Genomic DNA, 15,374 nt, shown 5'->3' on the forward strand with positions numbered 1-15,374 from the left:
AACTTGGTAGAGTACCAATTTACAAGGTTTAGTATCTATTATAAACTGGTACCACATGTGAGGTCCATATCAAGTGGTGGCATCTAGCTGCTTAGATTCCTCTTCACTTCCTCTGCAACATGTTTAATAATTAAGAAGAGAGCAAATTAATATAATCAGACTTTTTTATGGGTCTTCCTAAGTGTGTGAACTGTTATACTAAATAAAATGGCATAATGCATCTTTTAAATTTGGTTTGTTTAACTTTATAAATTTGCTTCATATTTGATTTGTTTTTATTAACTGACAGAGCACATATGAAGTATTTTTAATTGAGTTTTTTTTTTCTTCTACATATAAGATTATGGATGATTAGCTTGATCAATTCGAAAACTTACTAGAAAATAACATTCCGTTAGAGGCAACGTGCATTTTGTCTTTGTATTTATTTCAAATATTAATTATTATTTTTTCGACAAATAAGATATGCAGGTGTCACAACTTGAGACCGCGTCTACAGTTAGTAAATTGAAGTATGCTTAACATTATTCTTAATCTAACGTGAGATTTCTTGATCGTGTAGAGCTTATTAATTAATATGGAGAAATTTAGAAGGATGTATAGTTACAACATTCTAGTTGCATTGTTATTTTTTATTTTTCTAATTTTTTTCTCCAAGTTTTAATACGAATCATATTTGTAATGTGTCAGGCAAAAAACAAATCTAGAAATGAAAATAAGTAGCTCTCGTTACAAGAAGGCACCACCAAGTGTGAAGAAAGAAATTGACTTTTTTAATGGAAGAATTAACTATTGAAGGGAAAGCTGAGGAAGATTTAGAATTAGACAGAGAAAATAGATGGCTAAAAATTGTTGATGCATTTCTGATTCTTGATTATGTCATTTTTGTCCAATTTGTTGGGTTCTCAATTCCAAATATTTTTATGGCTTCTATGACATGTTGAAATATTTTGCATGTCAAACATACCATTTTCTTTATACACGATGATAGTGCTTTTGGATAAATATGAAGCTCTAAAATGTAGTTTCATTTATCACATAGCATGACAGCAAATAACAAAGAAATATAGCGTAAAAAAAAGTAGGTTTACAACAATTACAGTCAATAATAACGTCAAAGAAATAAAAAAGAAAATGTTTTTACTTTTACCACAAATGTAGAGAGTGTAATTTGGAGATAGGGAGGGAGGAAATGGAAAGATAATATGGGGCCCACAGGGTTATTTTGTCAAATAATTTAGAAAAAAAGATAGTTTGTCCAACTTTTTTCAAAAGTAAGTCACATTTGTAATCAAAGTTCCCTGAAAAAGAATACTGGATTTGAAATTGTACATTAGGACTAGGATTAGGCAGAAAAGGAGAGGAGCTTTGATATGTAACATATGTTTGATTTGATGTATGTTTAGCCGTGTTATCAGAATCAGACGTTAAATTGAAAAAAATTAGAACCGATTACTTGTCCGGTTCAGTTCTTTTAAAAGACCGCTTAAGCAGTTATATCGGCGACAACCCATTTAGTCGCTTGGTTTTTGTTAAACCGTCTAACAAAACCAAAGTAAAAAGCCGGTTCAAAACTGATTCTAAATCTCGCAGACACTGCGTAATTCTCCATGATCCTCCGATTTTCTTGCCTTTTCTCAAATCACTAAGATGAAAAGCATTGAGAATTTGAATCTCCTTCTTACTACGACATTCCAGTATTATTTTTTATCTATATATTTTTGTGATTTTCACAGTGGCACAATATTATTCTCAAGAATTAGCTTAAGTGATGAAACGGAATCACAAAATAAGTTGCTAACATTCACTGCGGTAAGTATTCTCATTTAATTACTTAATTCGAATTTCTAAATTGCATGAAAGGTTTGAACTTTTTATTAAATTTTTATTGTATTGATGCATGCACTTGAAGTGTTTGATGAAATGCTCAAATGAAAATAGAAATTTTGGTGAGAGCAGTGTGGTTGCTAATGGTTGCCAATAACTGATAACATAGAGGATTAGTTTGGTAATCCTTGAATAATTCATAGGGAGATTATTTTTGTTCGGTGTCAGTAATAACCAATGACTTTCTATTTCAAATTTTATTCATCAACTTAATATATCTAATATAACTTTTTTTTAAAATCTCTTCATCAACTCTTCAACTTATCTTATACATCCTTCAACTATTCAAATTCTTTCATACTTGTCCATAAAATTAGTAAGTAATATACATTAAATTTATTGTATACGAGTGGTATAAGTTGAATTGTTATAATTATTGTTCTCCCTTCAAATATATTAATTTTCCTAAATTTATTTATTATTTCTCCATGAAAGTAATTTGCATTTAAGGAGCATTTAGGCGAGAGGAGAATTAAGTATTTTTTACAAAGATAAATATATTTTTAAAATATTTGTTTTTGGAGAAAGAATGATAATTATGTCAATTTATTTTTAAACCAAACATAAACTGTAAGTATGACGTATATTAACTAGATCTAATGCATTGATTTAACTTCATGGATATATAATATTAAAAATTAAGCACATATGTTCATGCAAGATAAATTGAAGAATTAATTGATAGAAATCAAAGAATTTACAGAGTTGATTGGTAAATTTAAAATAGTCTAGAAAGGAGTCCGGTTAATATGATATTGGTGTCATATGACACCAACTCCAAAACTTATTGAATAGACTTTAAATAACTAATTTAAACCGTTAAAATTGATTTACTTTATTAGTGATGTGGTTACATGCAAAAAAAAATTTAGTTATTTTAGTATTAAGTCAAGCGGTCAAAAATATTGAAAAATAAATACATTAAAATTAAAAAACTCTCACATTTAACGACTTTTTTTTTATGGTTGTCGGCAATTGCTGACAACAAATATATTGATAAAAAAAAGTTTATTTACAAAAATTGTCCTACATTAATTACATTTCCCTCCCCTATACAAGGGATTACCCAACCCCTAATGGTGATAGTACCGTAATATTTTTCAGTGTTAGAGAACAGTCTCTTATTTTTCTTCTGCCACAGAGCCCAAGCTCCCACTGCCCAAATCATTTCCCAGATTGCCTCTGATGATAATTGACTCCCTCAGTCCATATGATAACTATGTCCTCCCCTCTCTGAATTTGATTTGTTGTGCTGCACTATCAACTCTATCCAAAAACTTTTCACATAGATACATTTCTACATAATGTGCATGATATCTAATCTCGACAATGTTTGTCGAACATAGATAGCAGCCTATATAGATTGAGCACCCCTATATAATAGTACATGTTAAGTAAGTTAGCAGTTTATCGTCTAGCATTACTCCGATGAAAATCCGAATCTTCATCGGGACTCTTAATTTTCATATGCCTCGGTAACGCGGAGATAAAAATACTGCTGTGATGCATGGCTGCGTATGCTGACACGCATGAGAAGACTGCGTCCATTTCCACTAGTAGACTGCGCATGAGGAATTGGGCTTTGATTAATTTGTGTAGGTAATATGATGTTGGATGATAAGTTGTTTTCTAGGCCCGATTGTAGCTGCTGGAATTCAAGGCCAGCATCTTTTTCAATCAAAACACGTGGGTGAGTGTAGTTCAAGATTGGGCTATGATAAAGATTCTCATATTGGATATCAAGGCCTTGGTTAGAGTTAATTGGGGTTGAGCTTGAAGGTTCGGCCTGTGAGAAATTCAAATGATTTTGAACCGAGCCCCCTCCTCAACCATCAAATCATACTGTCCGTTAGATCGAAAATTTGGTTCAGTTGCTTTAATTGATGAATTCGAGGTCCTAGATACTGTATCTAGATGAATTCGTAACCTCTGCATTAACTCAAGGAGAATCTTTTGAGTTAATGTATCTGCACCGTCCAATCCGTTTTAAAATTCGTGCAACTAGATCCGCACTAATATTAAAGGACTCCATTTTTAAAATCAGACGGCCGGATTAGGTACGTTTAATATCAGACGGTCGAAATGAATTAACTCAAAAGATTCTCTTTTGAGTTAATTTGGAGGATACGTGTTCGTATTTAGAGGATACATTTAATAAAATTCCTGAACTCATCTCTATGCTCATCCTCCGAATTCATATTGCCCAAGGTAACTCAATATTTGAGTTTAGATCCGCACCGTCCGATCTGCTGTGGCCCGATATTTGAAGTATGTGCAGTGAAGTTAGAGTGCATTCCATTCCGGCCGCATTAGTTCGGTGGAATTTTTGTTCAAAGGGTTTTGGATAAAGTTGTATCGAAAATCAGTTCTATACCGTCCGATATGTGCTAAAATTAATACGGACGGTTTAGATTTACGAAGCCATTTAAAGTTATTATGTTGACACGATTATTAATACAGATCAGACGGTAAGGCTCGGATTTGAATGATTCTGTCCAAAGCCCTTTGAACAGATCCAATTCTATTAAGTTCATATTCTGATTGGAAGGTCCGATCCAAACTCAATATTTGAGTTACCTCAGAGGATCCGTTTTCCAACCGTACCTTCGATCGGACGATGCAAAGGAAGAAGGGGAGAATAGAAAACTGAAAACGGTACTCTATTGCCACCGGCGATCAAACCCGAACCTTGCTTATAGATTGTTGCAAGAGAGATTTCCATGAACAAGTCGTAATAGACCAACGGTGACAGCTCTCTTTCTTCGCTACCCTCATCTTCTCTTGTTCAAACGTGGTTTCCTCGTTTGATTCAACCAAGAACTCGCTGTTGTAAAATTACACATTACTTCTTGCAAACAGGTTCTTCTTTTCTAAAATCGTTCTCTCTTTAGTTTAAAATTTAAATTCTTATCCTGTTGGGCGAATTGAAACCCTTTTTTGTTGCAATGCTGGAACAATTCCAAACTGAACTAAAGATTAATCACTGTCCATGCTCCTTAAGCAAGAATTTAGAAGAAACACAGATGCGCTTATGTAGTTGGGGTTATGACCTTAATTTTGTCTATGAAGATGAAATATAGCTGAAATTCAATAAACATCCTGACATATACCTATGCCTATGATTTGCAGGTATTTTGAAATTTTCTAATGAAGCAATCTGGAAAGGAATTGATAGTTTATTCCTCTAGGAGAAAAAAGTTTAATAGTATGGGAATTTCACAATGCAAACGACACAGTCCTGTGAAGTCTTTCCCAAAGAAAAGGGTAGCTGTGAAGAGAAAAAATGAAAAAGAGAGAAATGAAATAGTTAAAAGTGGGAGAAAGAAAATTCAAAGAAAACTAGGGAAGTCTGATGAAGTGACTCGTTTGCAAAGGAGAGCAAGATACCTTCTTATTAGAATTAAATTGGAGAAAAACCTTCTAGAAGCTTACTATGCTGATGGGTGGAAAGGCCAAAGGTTCCGTATTTTACATATTAATTATCCCATATGCTAAAATTTAATGCCTGTATAATTTTGTTATGGTAATTTAGGGTTTGAACCTCAAGTTTATTGCCAGGCGTAATATCCCACTAAATCCTTGTAGTATTGGTAATGGCTAGGTACCAGTATGTATGGTCTGGCCAAAGTTCTGTCACACTGGATGAATTTGTAAAGGTATTTCACAATGCTAGTTGGAATTCACTAACAGTTGTGTGTTTTTTGTGTTTGTATCAGTCGTGAGAAAATTAAACCAGAAAAGGAGCTAGAAAGGGCTGAAAAGGAGATAATAAAATGCAAACTTGGTATTCGTGAAATTATTCGTGAGCTGGATTTGCTTATTTCAACTTGTCAATGTGGTTCTCACCAGAATTGTTTGGAGTCTCCAGAAAAAGGTACAGAAACTTTGCTAGGTTTTCTCGTAGATGTTGTTACCTTGAAATGCAAACTTGGTTATATTGATTTCCCTGTAATTGATTTGTTGCATTCAATTACAACCTTTCTGAAATTTTCTTCACTCAGTGCCTGGTGCTGATCACAAAAGGCTGTGCAAGTATGATGAGAATAAGATAATTATTATAGAAGCTACCAATGCACATCTTTGCACAAGCTTCTCTGTTGATTCTTCCTATGTGGTAATACTGATAAGTGATAACTCATACGAATTACCACTGCATCAATTTTTCATTTATATCTTTAATTCTCTTTTCCAATCTGACAGGATATATTCAAGGAAGAGGCCACTAACCCTGAGGGTAAAGATCTAAAATTTAAAGATGAGAAAGAATGGCCATCTGATGAATCAGAAGATGAAGATTACAACCCTGAATTAAATGAGGTTACTTGTAGTAGTGGTAATGAGACTGAACAAACTGACTCCGAGAAGTTTGACTTGTCAAACAGCTCAACTTGTAATTCTCACAGTGACAAAATTAATTTCGGGGAGGCCGGTGAATGTGAGATAATGCATCGCCCTAGGCAAAGAAAGTATGTTGATTACATGAAGCTTCACGATGTTAGTCTCATGGATTCTATGCTTTTGCATGTTTGGTATTTCTTATAATTTTGCTAGCTAAGATAAATTGTAACCCTAAACAAGTTGCATGACAATGTAGGAGATGTTTGGAAAGGATGCAGAAAATGAAGATGAGAGCGGAGATGAAGAATGGGGTCCACATGGCAGAAAGAAGAGTAGAAAAGAAGCAAATGAGGATGGATGCTTGGTTGTTAATTCTACCAGTGATGCAAAGAAAGTATTGGATGATGATGTACCAGCGCATATGTCAAAGTATTCCAGGATCCCCCCGTCAGCTGTGAAGGTGCATAACCTTTTGTGTTAGTGTGTGTGTGGTTTGTTAGGTTATCTTTTCATTTGGGTTCTCATTGACAAAAACTAACTTGGGGGCTTTTTGTACAAAAAAGGAGCTCCAGCAAGCATTTGCTAGGAACGAGCTTCCCTCAAGATCAGTGAAGGACAACCTATCCAAGCAACTTGGCCTTTCTCTAAAGAAGGTAACTAAATATATGTTTCTCAAGAACAATTATGCATGCATGTATATTTAGCTTTTGTTCTGTTTTACTCGTTGAATATTTGAACTGTTAAAATGAAAATGAATTACTAGACGATATAATTTATTTTTCATTTTATGCTATGATTAATATACTCTCTTAATATTGTATAGGTTGATCGGTGGTTTAAAAATGCAAGATATGCTGCTCTTAAACTCCGAAAGGTAGTGTATTATGTTCTTAAAGGTTATAAAAAAAAAGCAAAAAGGGTTAGTTTACCTGTATTTACTTGAAAAATGCTGCCAACAATTTACCCCCCTTGCTGCATGTTTCTAACTGAATAAAAACGAGGATAATTTGGGCACTTCAAAAGAAATTTGGGTTTATGACTAGAGTTTTTATATATGTAACATTTTCCATATATCAGAAAGGACTGCAAATTTTGTTCCTGGGTTATACATGAGAATTTGATACTTTCAAGGGGCTTAATGGTATTACATCTTGTGAAATTATTTTCGTTGTCTATTTTCAGGCTTCCGCTTCTGTGCGTGAGGAACAGAAGAGAAAGTCTGATGAGGTTATGCTCCTGGATGCATCCTGTTTCATTCCTTTGTCAGAACTAATTCATGTATCAAAAAGATCAGGCTGTAATCTTGAAAGAGATAGGACCTCCAAAAAAAAAATTATTCAGGTAAAGGTTATATAGTTTACTTCTCTCTGTGTATGTCGGAAAGGAAATGTATGTTTTTGAAGAGTTGATCATTGTAATATAATTTTGGAAGTCCGATAGGAAAATTGTTTTTGTCAGTTATTTCATGCGTAGATGCTATTTATTATTTGCAGAATTTGACATGTTAACCTGAGCTTTTTTACAAATGTTTTGATAGGATCAAGTTCCACATCCAGAAACACCCTTCACGAGACATAATGAGTGTAACAAGTTCGCATAGCAGCCCAGGAAACATATTTGATTCCACAAAAGGATCTGGCGTTTAACATTAGAAATTATGGCTGGATCTAGTGAAGAAGATGTGCATACTACTTGACAGGGTTTACAATTTACAGAAAACTTTGTTGCTGGTGCACGGTGATATTAGCAGTGGTGCAACAATAAAGACCACGCCTAAAGTACAAGATGTTATGCATGTGCCCTTTGCTCGACTAAAGGAGAAGGCACAGACTTGACGTCTTTTTTTGTTTTCTTTTTCTTTTATTTCTTAAGAAAAGGAATAGTGGCTTCAACGAGACGGGAGAAAGGGATAAAAGATTGTTAGAAGAAAATGAAAGGTGAAGCAATTTTGCAGACATTCACATATTACTTTTGTTTTCTTCTCCCTCCGCCTTAGATTTCAATACTTGCTGATTCATTTTTCTCGTTTGAATATACAAAGAAAACTGGAATGGTTTTCGTCCAAGCTTAAATTAGATTTCTTCATTGCAAAACAAAACAAAAAATGAGATTTCTTCATCCACTTGTTGTTTAACCTTGTCATCATGACAAACTAATTACAAATTACAGCCTAGTGTTACAGATGTTGACAAAAATTAACGGCAAGTACCAATGTAAAAAAAAAATCGATCCTACATTTGACTACTTGTTAGTTGTTACATGTACAGCGATTCATACAAAAATGGAACAAACATTACAAAATTGTAGCACTGCAAAGTGCTCCTAGTCTTCACGATGTCCAATCTTTTGAATTACAATTGGCTAAGATTTCTTTCTGTGATTTTCTAGCAACTGTCGTGCCTGCACATTAAACATCCAAATATTAAGTAAAAATTATGATACAAAATTAGAAGCTTAAGAAAACACCAGACAAATGATTGAATAAAATAAGCTTCAGACTACATAAATGCCTTTTCTTTTCCATTACACCAATCAAAACATTGAAAACAATTTTGATCATTGGAAACAATTAGAATATCTGAGTGCATTGCAGATACATTACAGGATCACATATTTCCTAGTTTGGTAAGCACGGGGTCTGATCCAGAACAGTTCCACTATACCAGTAGAACTCAAATTCTTTTTGGCAAAATGCACAATAAAGAAACAAAAGAAGTTTGAAACATTTGGTAATAGTCCGCAAAAATATTACAGCAATGAAACCGGTAAATAGTAAAGAGGTAGTTTTTTTTACCATTATACTTACTGTTTCTAGCACTTTCAACTGCTTAATTACTTCTTCATTTTCAGCTTCCTATAACCAAAAAAAAAAAAGTAAAAACAATTGGTAAAAGTTTATAAGAACACAAATTCATGCAGTTGGGCAATGGACCTGCCAAGAACAATACTGGTACTAAGATAGTGGATAGTTACTTTTAACGGAATACACGAGTGGGGGGTGTCATTGTCAAAGCTCAATGTTTGAGAGGGCTAGGTTGTGGTGGCAATACCCCAATAAGAAGATTACCTGCGGAACGGCACAGTCAGCATGAAAAGGATCATGGGGGAGAAGGCAAGAACAGTCCCAATCATCTGTTTGTACGACTTCAAATGGTACTCTGAAATTTCAAAAACATAGCATTAGAAACACACAACTTCTAGAATAAATAAAGTTATAAAGGTATGAAAAACAGACATGTCTAATTGAATGACTAGCATGTTTCAGGATGTTTAACGACAGATGATCCACAACAGACCTGACTGTCAGAGTCCAGTTCCACCAGTGGGTGGCAATTCAGTCAAACCAGTTAAACCAAACAAGCCAAGAAAAAGTAAAAATCAAACAGTAGAAGAGGGATGGTGACAATTCAGTTGAAGCAGACACCAGTAAAATGCAGTAAACAGGTGCATGTATCCAGTAATAGTAAAACAAAGTTTGGGCTTGCAATCTTGACATAAGCACTCTTTTCTCAACACAATACCAACACAACAATATAATGTAATGAATAACAATATAAAAAGTCTGTTGCTGCCTCCAGAAACTTTACCTTCGCCACTTGCCACAAATTGTGACCTCATCACTATCACTTGCATGTATAATCTCTTGGCATTGAACCCAGTTGCCATATGACCTTGCTCTGGGCCTATTACACCATAACTGAGAAAAAATATTTGAGAAGGTTACAACTTTGACTTGAAATCTATGGGTTTACTACTCAGATAACACCTCAAAAGGCCCCAGATTTTTTTTATTTAAGCTTTGAACAAATCAGAATGTCATATTTGAGTCTATTTGTTGGCGATTTTGAAATCTAAGTTGGATGCTGGCAATCCAAAAATATAGATTCAGAAAAAAAAAAATGACAGAGAGGAACAAAATGCTGGATTCAGAGGGCAATCTACAGATGCTAGCAATTGGCATCGTTCCGCTCAAATTTTGAGATCCCCCTTTTTATTGCTTCCTTTTTTAATGTGCATTATACCTGGCTTAGATACTAAAAACGTAGAGTCAAAGCTTACTTTTGAAGTAGAATCATCTGTCACATCCAATTCTTTAGGTTTAGAAAAATAGTCACTTGAGTCCCTACATTTAATAAGTATATAAGAAAAGTTAGCAATATCAATACTGCAATTAATCTCAAGTAGAGATAAACTCGCTCTTAACCCCCGTACCCCCAAATGCTCTCCCAAAATCCTAAAATCTTCTGGGGGAAGGAAAATAAAATCTTCAAGAACTAAGCCGCCATCAACCTCCAATTGTCTAAGCAGCCAAGTAGTTGATTTACTACCAGAAATTAGAGATTTTGGGGAGCGAAAGGGATCAGCAGGAGGTTCCTTGAAAAGCTGAGTAAGGGATCTAATTCTTTTACAATATGCACAAGAACAAGTACAATCATGTAACTTGCATGCATCTACAACAAGCAACAAGTGAAAAAAGAACACTAATTGAAGAAAGCACATACTCGTTAATGGGCCCCACCCAGTCAGGAACATCTGCCTGAAAGTGTGCACCGATACGCACAGCAGTTCTATATGACCTTTTGTCAACCAACATGGCTTGTATCGGGTTGTTCAAGATACTTCTCCCCTCCCCTGCGGTCTCACCTTGCCAGCTCGATCGCATCGCCTGCTTGCTCAGGGAGCAAGTCAGACAATACCAATCAAACCAGTCTTCATCTTCTCCTAGGATTCTCGTAACAGTTCTGCAACAGGATAGGTGGTATGCTGCTTCGCAACAATCACATATCAACATCTTGGAAGATTCTTCTAATCTTTGACAAGCTTTGCACGGGAGAGAAGCCTTGCTGTTGACATCATTTTGGTTAAAGGTATGTGAGGAAATGTACTGGCCTTGGTCTCCAAGAAGTGCAGGATCCTTTAGTGTTGATAAACATAACTTTTTACAAGCAATATGGGTCAGAATACCCTGGGATATATTTTGAACAGGGGCATTTTTTGATGATTTTGAGGGTATGTTTCCCGTATTCAGGGTTTTGGCTAATGAAGTACTAGTTGAACATTTGTTTGAACCTCGTCCAAAATCAGAAGATTGGTCTTGGGGCTCCTTTTCTTTTAAGACGTCAACACCACCTCTTGAAAGTCTTCTCCTTTTATAGAAAAAACCATCACCATTTTGAGTTGGTGTGCTTTCTTTTGGTACCACTGTAAAATTCTCACTATTACCCTTATTGTATTGAAATATATTCTGATTTCTATTTGTATCACATAGCAGGTCAGTACACTCTTGTCCTTCTGCATGGTGAGATTTGAATGAAGACATCTCTGTCATTATCATTCCTACAGATTTGCCAGCAAGGTCTTGCGCGCACCTATGCTGATAAATTGGAAATGTCAGTATAATTCTCTTATCGCTTGACAAATACACTCTTTGTGATATTGTAGATCGTCTGGGTTAAGAAGAAGCAATGGAAATGAGATGAATAGGAAAAAAAGAAGTAGAATTACGATAAATATCATTGCACACTGAATAAGTACAAGAAGAACAAGAACACGAATTAGAACAAGACGACAAAAACGGGGGAAAAATGGAATCTTAAAGAGCTGCTTTAGCAAAATTTGCAAATGAAAATAAACATATCTTATTCAAAATTTTCAAAGTTCAAACGACTGTTATTGTAATCACTTCACAAGTAAATAATAATGCATTGCCCAAAAGAGGATGTTTCATGAAGAAGTTAAACTAACCAAAATAAAATCAAAATTAGATTTGCAAAGCTATGAAAAATTACCTAGCTTGGTATATACGACATGGATGGTAGGGAGCGGGGCGTTGAGGGGCTTCTGTGATGTCTATCCCTGCTATTGCGAGGTGAATAACGAAAAATCCTAGCAAAGTAAATGTTAAATTTAAAAGCCAGCCTCACAAAATGGTTGTCAAATTAAGATTGGAACCTTGAAATTTAAGTTTTCATTTGGTGGATCATGAACCCAAAAGTAGATACATCGAAGTCTCAATTAAATCTGGTTATATTTCTAACACTAATCATAAAATATGGGTTGCAGAAAGCAAAATAGCTTTCAGAAATTATGGCCATCTGATCATAACTAAACAGCTTGTTGTAGATTAAATACAAACATGGTAGAGTTAAATTAGACAATTCACTGCGCTAATTGTAAAAACCTATTAGACTTGAAGTGGCCTCCAATCCACAGAAATATGGTGCTACAGACCATCATGTATAATGCCATAATTCAATTGAGCAGGGTCATCAATCAAATCAAGTATTAAATGAATCATTAACATCATGATAACAATAAATAAAAGGCCCGTAAAACAAAAAGACCCGAAAGTAGGATTTCTCCAATAAATGCTTACAAAAGAGATCTTAGAAGTACCTAGTTTGTTACCACTAAACCGTACAAAAAGTCTTCATTTGGATTCTTAGGAGAGGAAGAAAAAGGGAGAGAAGAGAAATGGAAGGAAAGGCATAAAATAATGATAAGATATAGAGTTGAGGAAGGTTAGACACTTAGAAACTTATTTTGGAATATCAAGAAAACCTTCTATTTTAGCAATAACATTCCTATTTCAAGATTGGGCGAATTTTATGTATACCCTTCAAAAACTTGAAATTTTGCATTTTCCTTTTAAAATTCATAAAGTCATATTTAGACTCCTAAATTTAAAAACTCTCAAATTTGTCCAATTTATTGTCTTTTAATTAAAAGTTACTTCACATTTATAGAGTTCTCATTAGGGGTGTAAATGGAGCGGATTCGGAGCGGCTAATGCTAATACCAAATCTGTATCCGTCTTTCAATAAGCGGATACGAATACGGATACGGATAGTAAACAGATATCAAAATTTCAAACCATATCCGTCTTAAATGGATACGGATACGAAGCGGATAATCTCCGAATACGGATTCAAATATGAATACGGAACGGATATTTGTTTGATATTGAGTCATATATATTTTAAGATACAAATATCAATTAACAAAATTCAAATATAAAATCCATTCAGCATATAACACATTCGGTTTACAAAATGGTAGTGCAATTAATTATATAACTACCAATACACAAAACATAACATATTTTAGCTACAAAATAATAGAAATCAGTGTCAACCAACTCTTACCTCCTAGGCCGTGCTCCAGAACCGATGCCAGTAGAGGAAGGGGAAGGGACGGAAGGAAGAAGAAACCCCTCTACACCCCAATTGGGGGGGCGACAGATTTGGCCGAAAATCAACGTCAAGGCCCTCTCTTCTCCCCTCCGAACAGTAATTTCTCCCTTCCTCTTCCTCTCCGTTTCCCCTCTTCTGGAGCAGGGAGCAGGTGAAGACAATGGGCAGCCCGAAAATCAGCGGATTTCCCCTCCCTTCCCTTTAATGAAAGGGTTCTCCCTCCTTCTGGAGCACACCCCTAAACTCAAATTCGCACATGGACCTTCACAAAACTCTATTGCTAATGTCACTGGATCTTCACAAATTCGCGTATTAGACTTAAATTGAAAAGGTAAGGGTAAGCATACATAAAGATTCCCACTAATTCAACAGAAAAAAAAAAAAAAAGATAACTTGTCTAAGATTATGTATTTCTTTCCTCCTCTAACTCCTTCCCACTTAAGAGTTGAAAAGTACAGAACCGCCTAAAGCTCACCTATCTGTAGGATCAGAAGGGGGAAGAGAAAGAGAGAGTATGTCGCTGTCGTCAGTTCTGATCAATAGAGAACCGTCGGTTCAGATCGAGTCAGAGCGATGAATCAGATGGAGAGATAACCTTAGAGATTAGGCCGGCGTGCGCGGAGTGGGAGAGAGAAAGAGGGTGATGGACTGATGGGATAGTTTTGCGTAAAGTGGGAGACAGAAGGAGAAAGAACGGGATTAGGGTTAGTCGCTGAGGAATGACTCATGTAGGGCCGTCGACCAGCTGGCTTGGGCGGAGCTGGTCCTTAGGCTTGTTAATGTTGACTCGAACAGCATGATGGACCGATGGACCTAGGTCTTTTGATCTAAAAGCTCAGTTTGAGCTTACGACAAGTCAATTCGAGATAGCTCGCGAGTTTTATTAAACTGCTGTTATATAAATTAGCTTATGACAAATTAGCTCACTGAGTTTTATTAAACTGCTGTTATATAAATTTAAAAATAAAAAATAAAAAAGCTCATTAGCATTTGTGCCTATGTTGTTTGCAGTATGACTAATATAATATCAGTGTCATTTTAGTCTATATAACATTAACTCCAAAATCTATTAAATCGGATTCAAATTGTGAATCCAAACCGTTCAAACCAATTTACTTTATGAGTGATGCGTTTACATGTAAACTTTTTATATTTTCGAGTTATTTTAGTATCAAATCAAGCGGCAAAAAAATTGAAAAATGAATGTATTAAAATTAACTTAAAAACTCAAACATTTGACCGCTTGACTTGATACCAAATAAACTCAAAAACTTATAAATTTTACATGTAAATGCACAACTAATGAAGTAGATCGGTTTGAACAGTTTGGATTCATCATTTGAACTCGATTTGATAGATTTTGGAGTTGATGTTATATAGATTGAAATGACACTGATGTTATATTAGCCATACTCTGTTGTTTGTATTGAAATGTTTCAGGCATTACTATGCAAATTTCAATTATTATTATATATATAAGTTCAGTATATGTTTCAATATAATCAAATGAAAGGCATGTATCATAAATTTTTACTTTAAATAACGTTATCTCTAGCTTGTCTCCCTTTACTATGTATTATTCTATTAGACAGTCCACCAAGGGTTGTAGTTATTTTAATAAAAGCATATATTTAACAAGGAATGAAAGCTACACGTACCATTGTTGGGGAAAAGAATCATCTATCTATATATTAACAATACCCTGATAAAATTTCAGTACAACCAAAATGCGCCGCTCTTTGAAAATGGGAATTAACCTAAAATTATACGGGGCTAATGGGCTATATACAGTATAGCTCGTTATGGATCGGACTGGCCCGGTCTGAGCTGACCTCTAGCTCAGCTCGATTATTTTGGCCCGAGTTTAGGCTAAGTTGGCTCGTTAACAGCTCAGTCCACTATCGAAAGAGCTGTTAGCGAGCAAGCTAGAGACGAGTCACGAGCGATCCACGAGTT

The 15,374-nt window shown here is 35.0% G+C and overlaps 2 protein-coding genes across 7 annotated transcripts; one reads left to right on the plus strand and one right to left on the minus strand.

Annotated features, from left to right (window-relative positions):
• Positions 1-4,481: 4,481 nt before the first annotated feature.
• Positions 4,482-8,289, plus strand: PRHA (pathogenesis related homeodomain protein A). 4 transcript variants are annotated; one of them, XM_078319676.1, is made up of 10 exons: positions 4,482-4,746; positions 5,017-5,345; positions 5,604-5,761; positions 5,889-6,001; positions 6,088-6,381; positions 6,482-6,685; positions 6,789-6,878; positions 7,049-7,099; positions 7,408-7,572; positions 7,770-8,289. In XM_078319676.1, exons 2-10 carry the CDS (start codon positions 5,035-5,037, stop codon positions 7,869-7,871), a joined length of 1,488 nt encoding a protein of 495 aa, XP_078175802.1. In that variant the 5' UTR covers positions 4,482-4,746; positions 5,017-5,034; the 3' UTR covers positions 7,872-8,289. The 4 variants fall into 4 exon arrangements, with proteins under 4 accessions (XP_078175802.1, XP_078175803.1, XP_078175801.1 ...); XM_078319677.1 differs by having other exon boundaries at positions 4,490-4,632; XM_078319675.1 differs by lacking the exon at positions 4,482-4,746 and having other exon boundaries at positions 4,805-5,345.
• Positions 8,290-8,428: 139 nt separating this feature from the next.
• On the minus strand, positions 8,429-13,416 carry LOC144569368 (RING/FYVE/PHD zinc finger superfamily protein). 3 transcript variants are annotated; one of them, XM_078319679.1, is made up of 8 exons: positions 13,371-13,416; positions 12,015-12,111; positions 10,728-11,599; positions 10,285-10,348; positions 9,813-9,922; positions 9,293-9,383; positions 9,032-9,079; positions 8,429-8,625 (listed from the first exon to the last, which is right to left on the minus strand). In XM_078319679.1, exons 3-8 carry the CDS (start codon positions 11,558-11,560, stop codon positions 8,587-8,589), a joined length of 1,185 nt encoding a protein of 394 aa, XP_078175805.1. In that variant the 5' UTR covers positions 11,561-11,599; positions 12,015-12,111; positions 13,371-13,416; the 3' UTR covers positions 8,429-8,586. The 3 variants fall into 3 exon arrangements, with proteins under 3 accessions (XP_078175805.1, XP_078175808.1, XP_078175806.1); XM_078319682.1 differs by lacking the exon at positions 13,371-13,416 and adding an exon at positions 12,622-12,808 and having other exon boundaries at positions 10,728-11,672; XM_078319680.1 differs by lacking the exon at positions 13,371-13,416 and having other exon boundaries at positions 10,728-11,594; positions 12,015-12,107.
• Positions 13,417-15,374: the final 1,958 nt, after the last annotated feature.

This window comes from Carex rostrata, chromosome 18, assembly GCF_964058835.1.
Source record: "Carex rostrata chromosome 18, lpCarRost1.2, whole genome shotgun sequence".
Lineage (NCBI taxonomy): Eukaryota > Viridiplantae > Streptophyta > Magnoliopsida > Poales > Cyperaceae > Carex > Carex rostrata.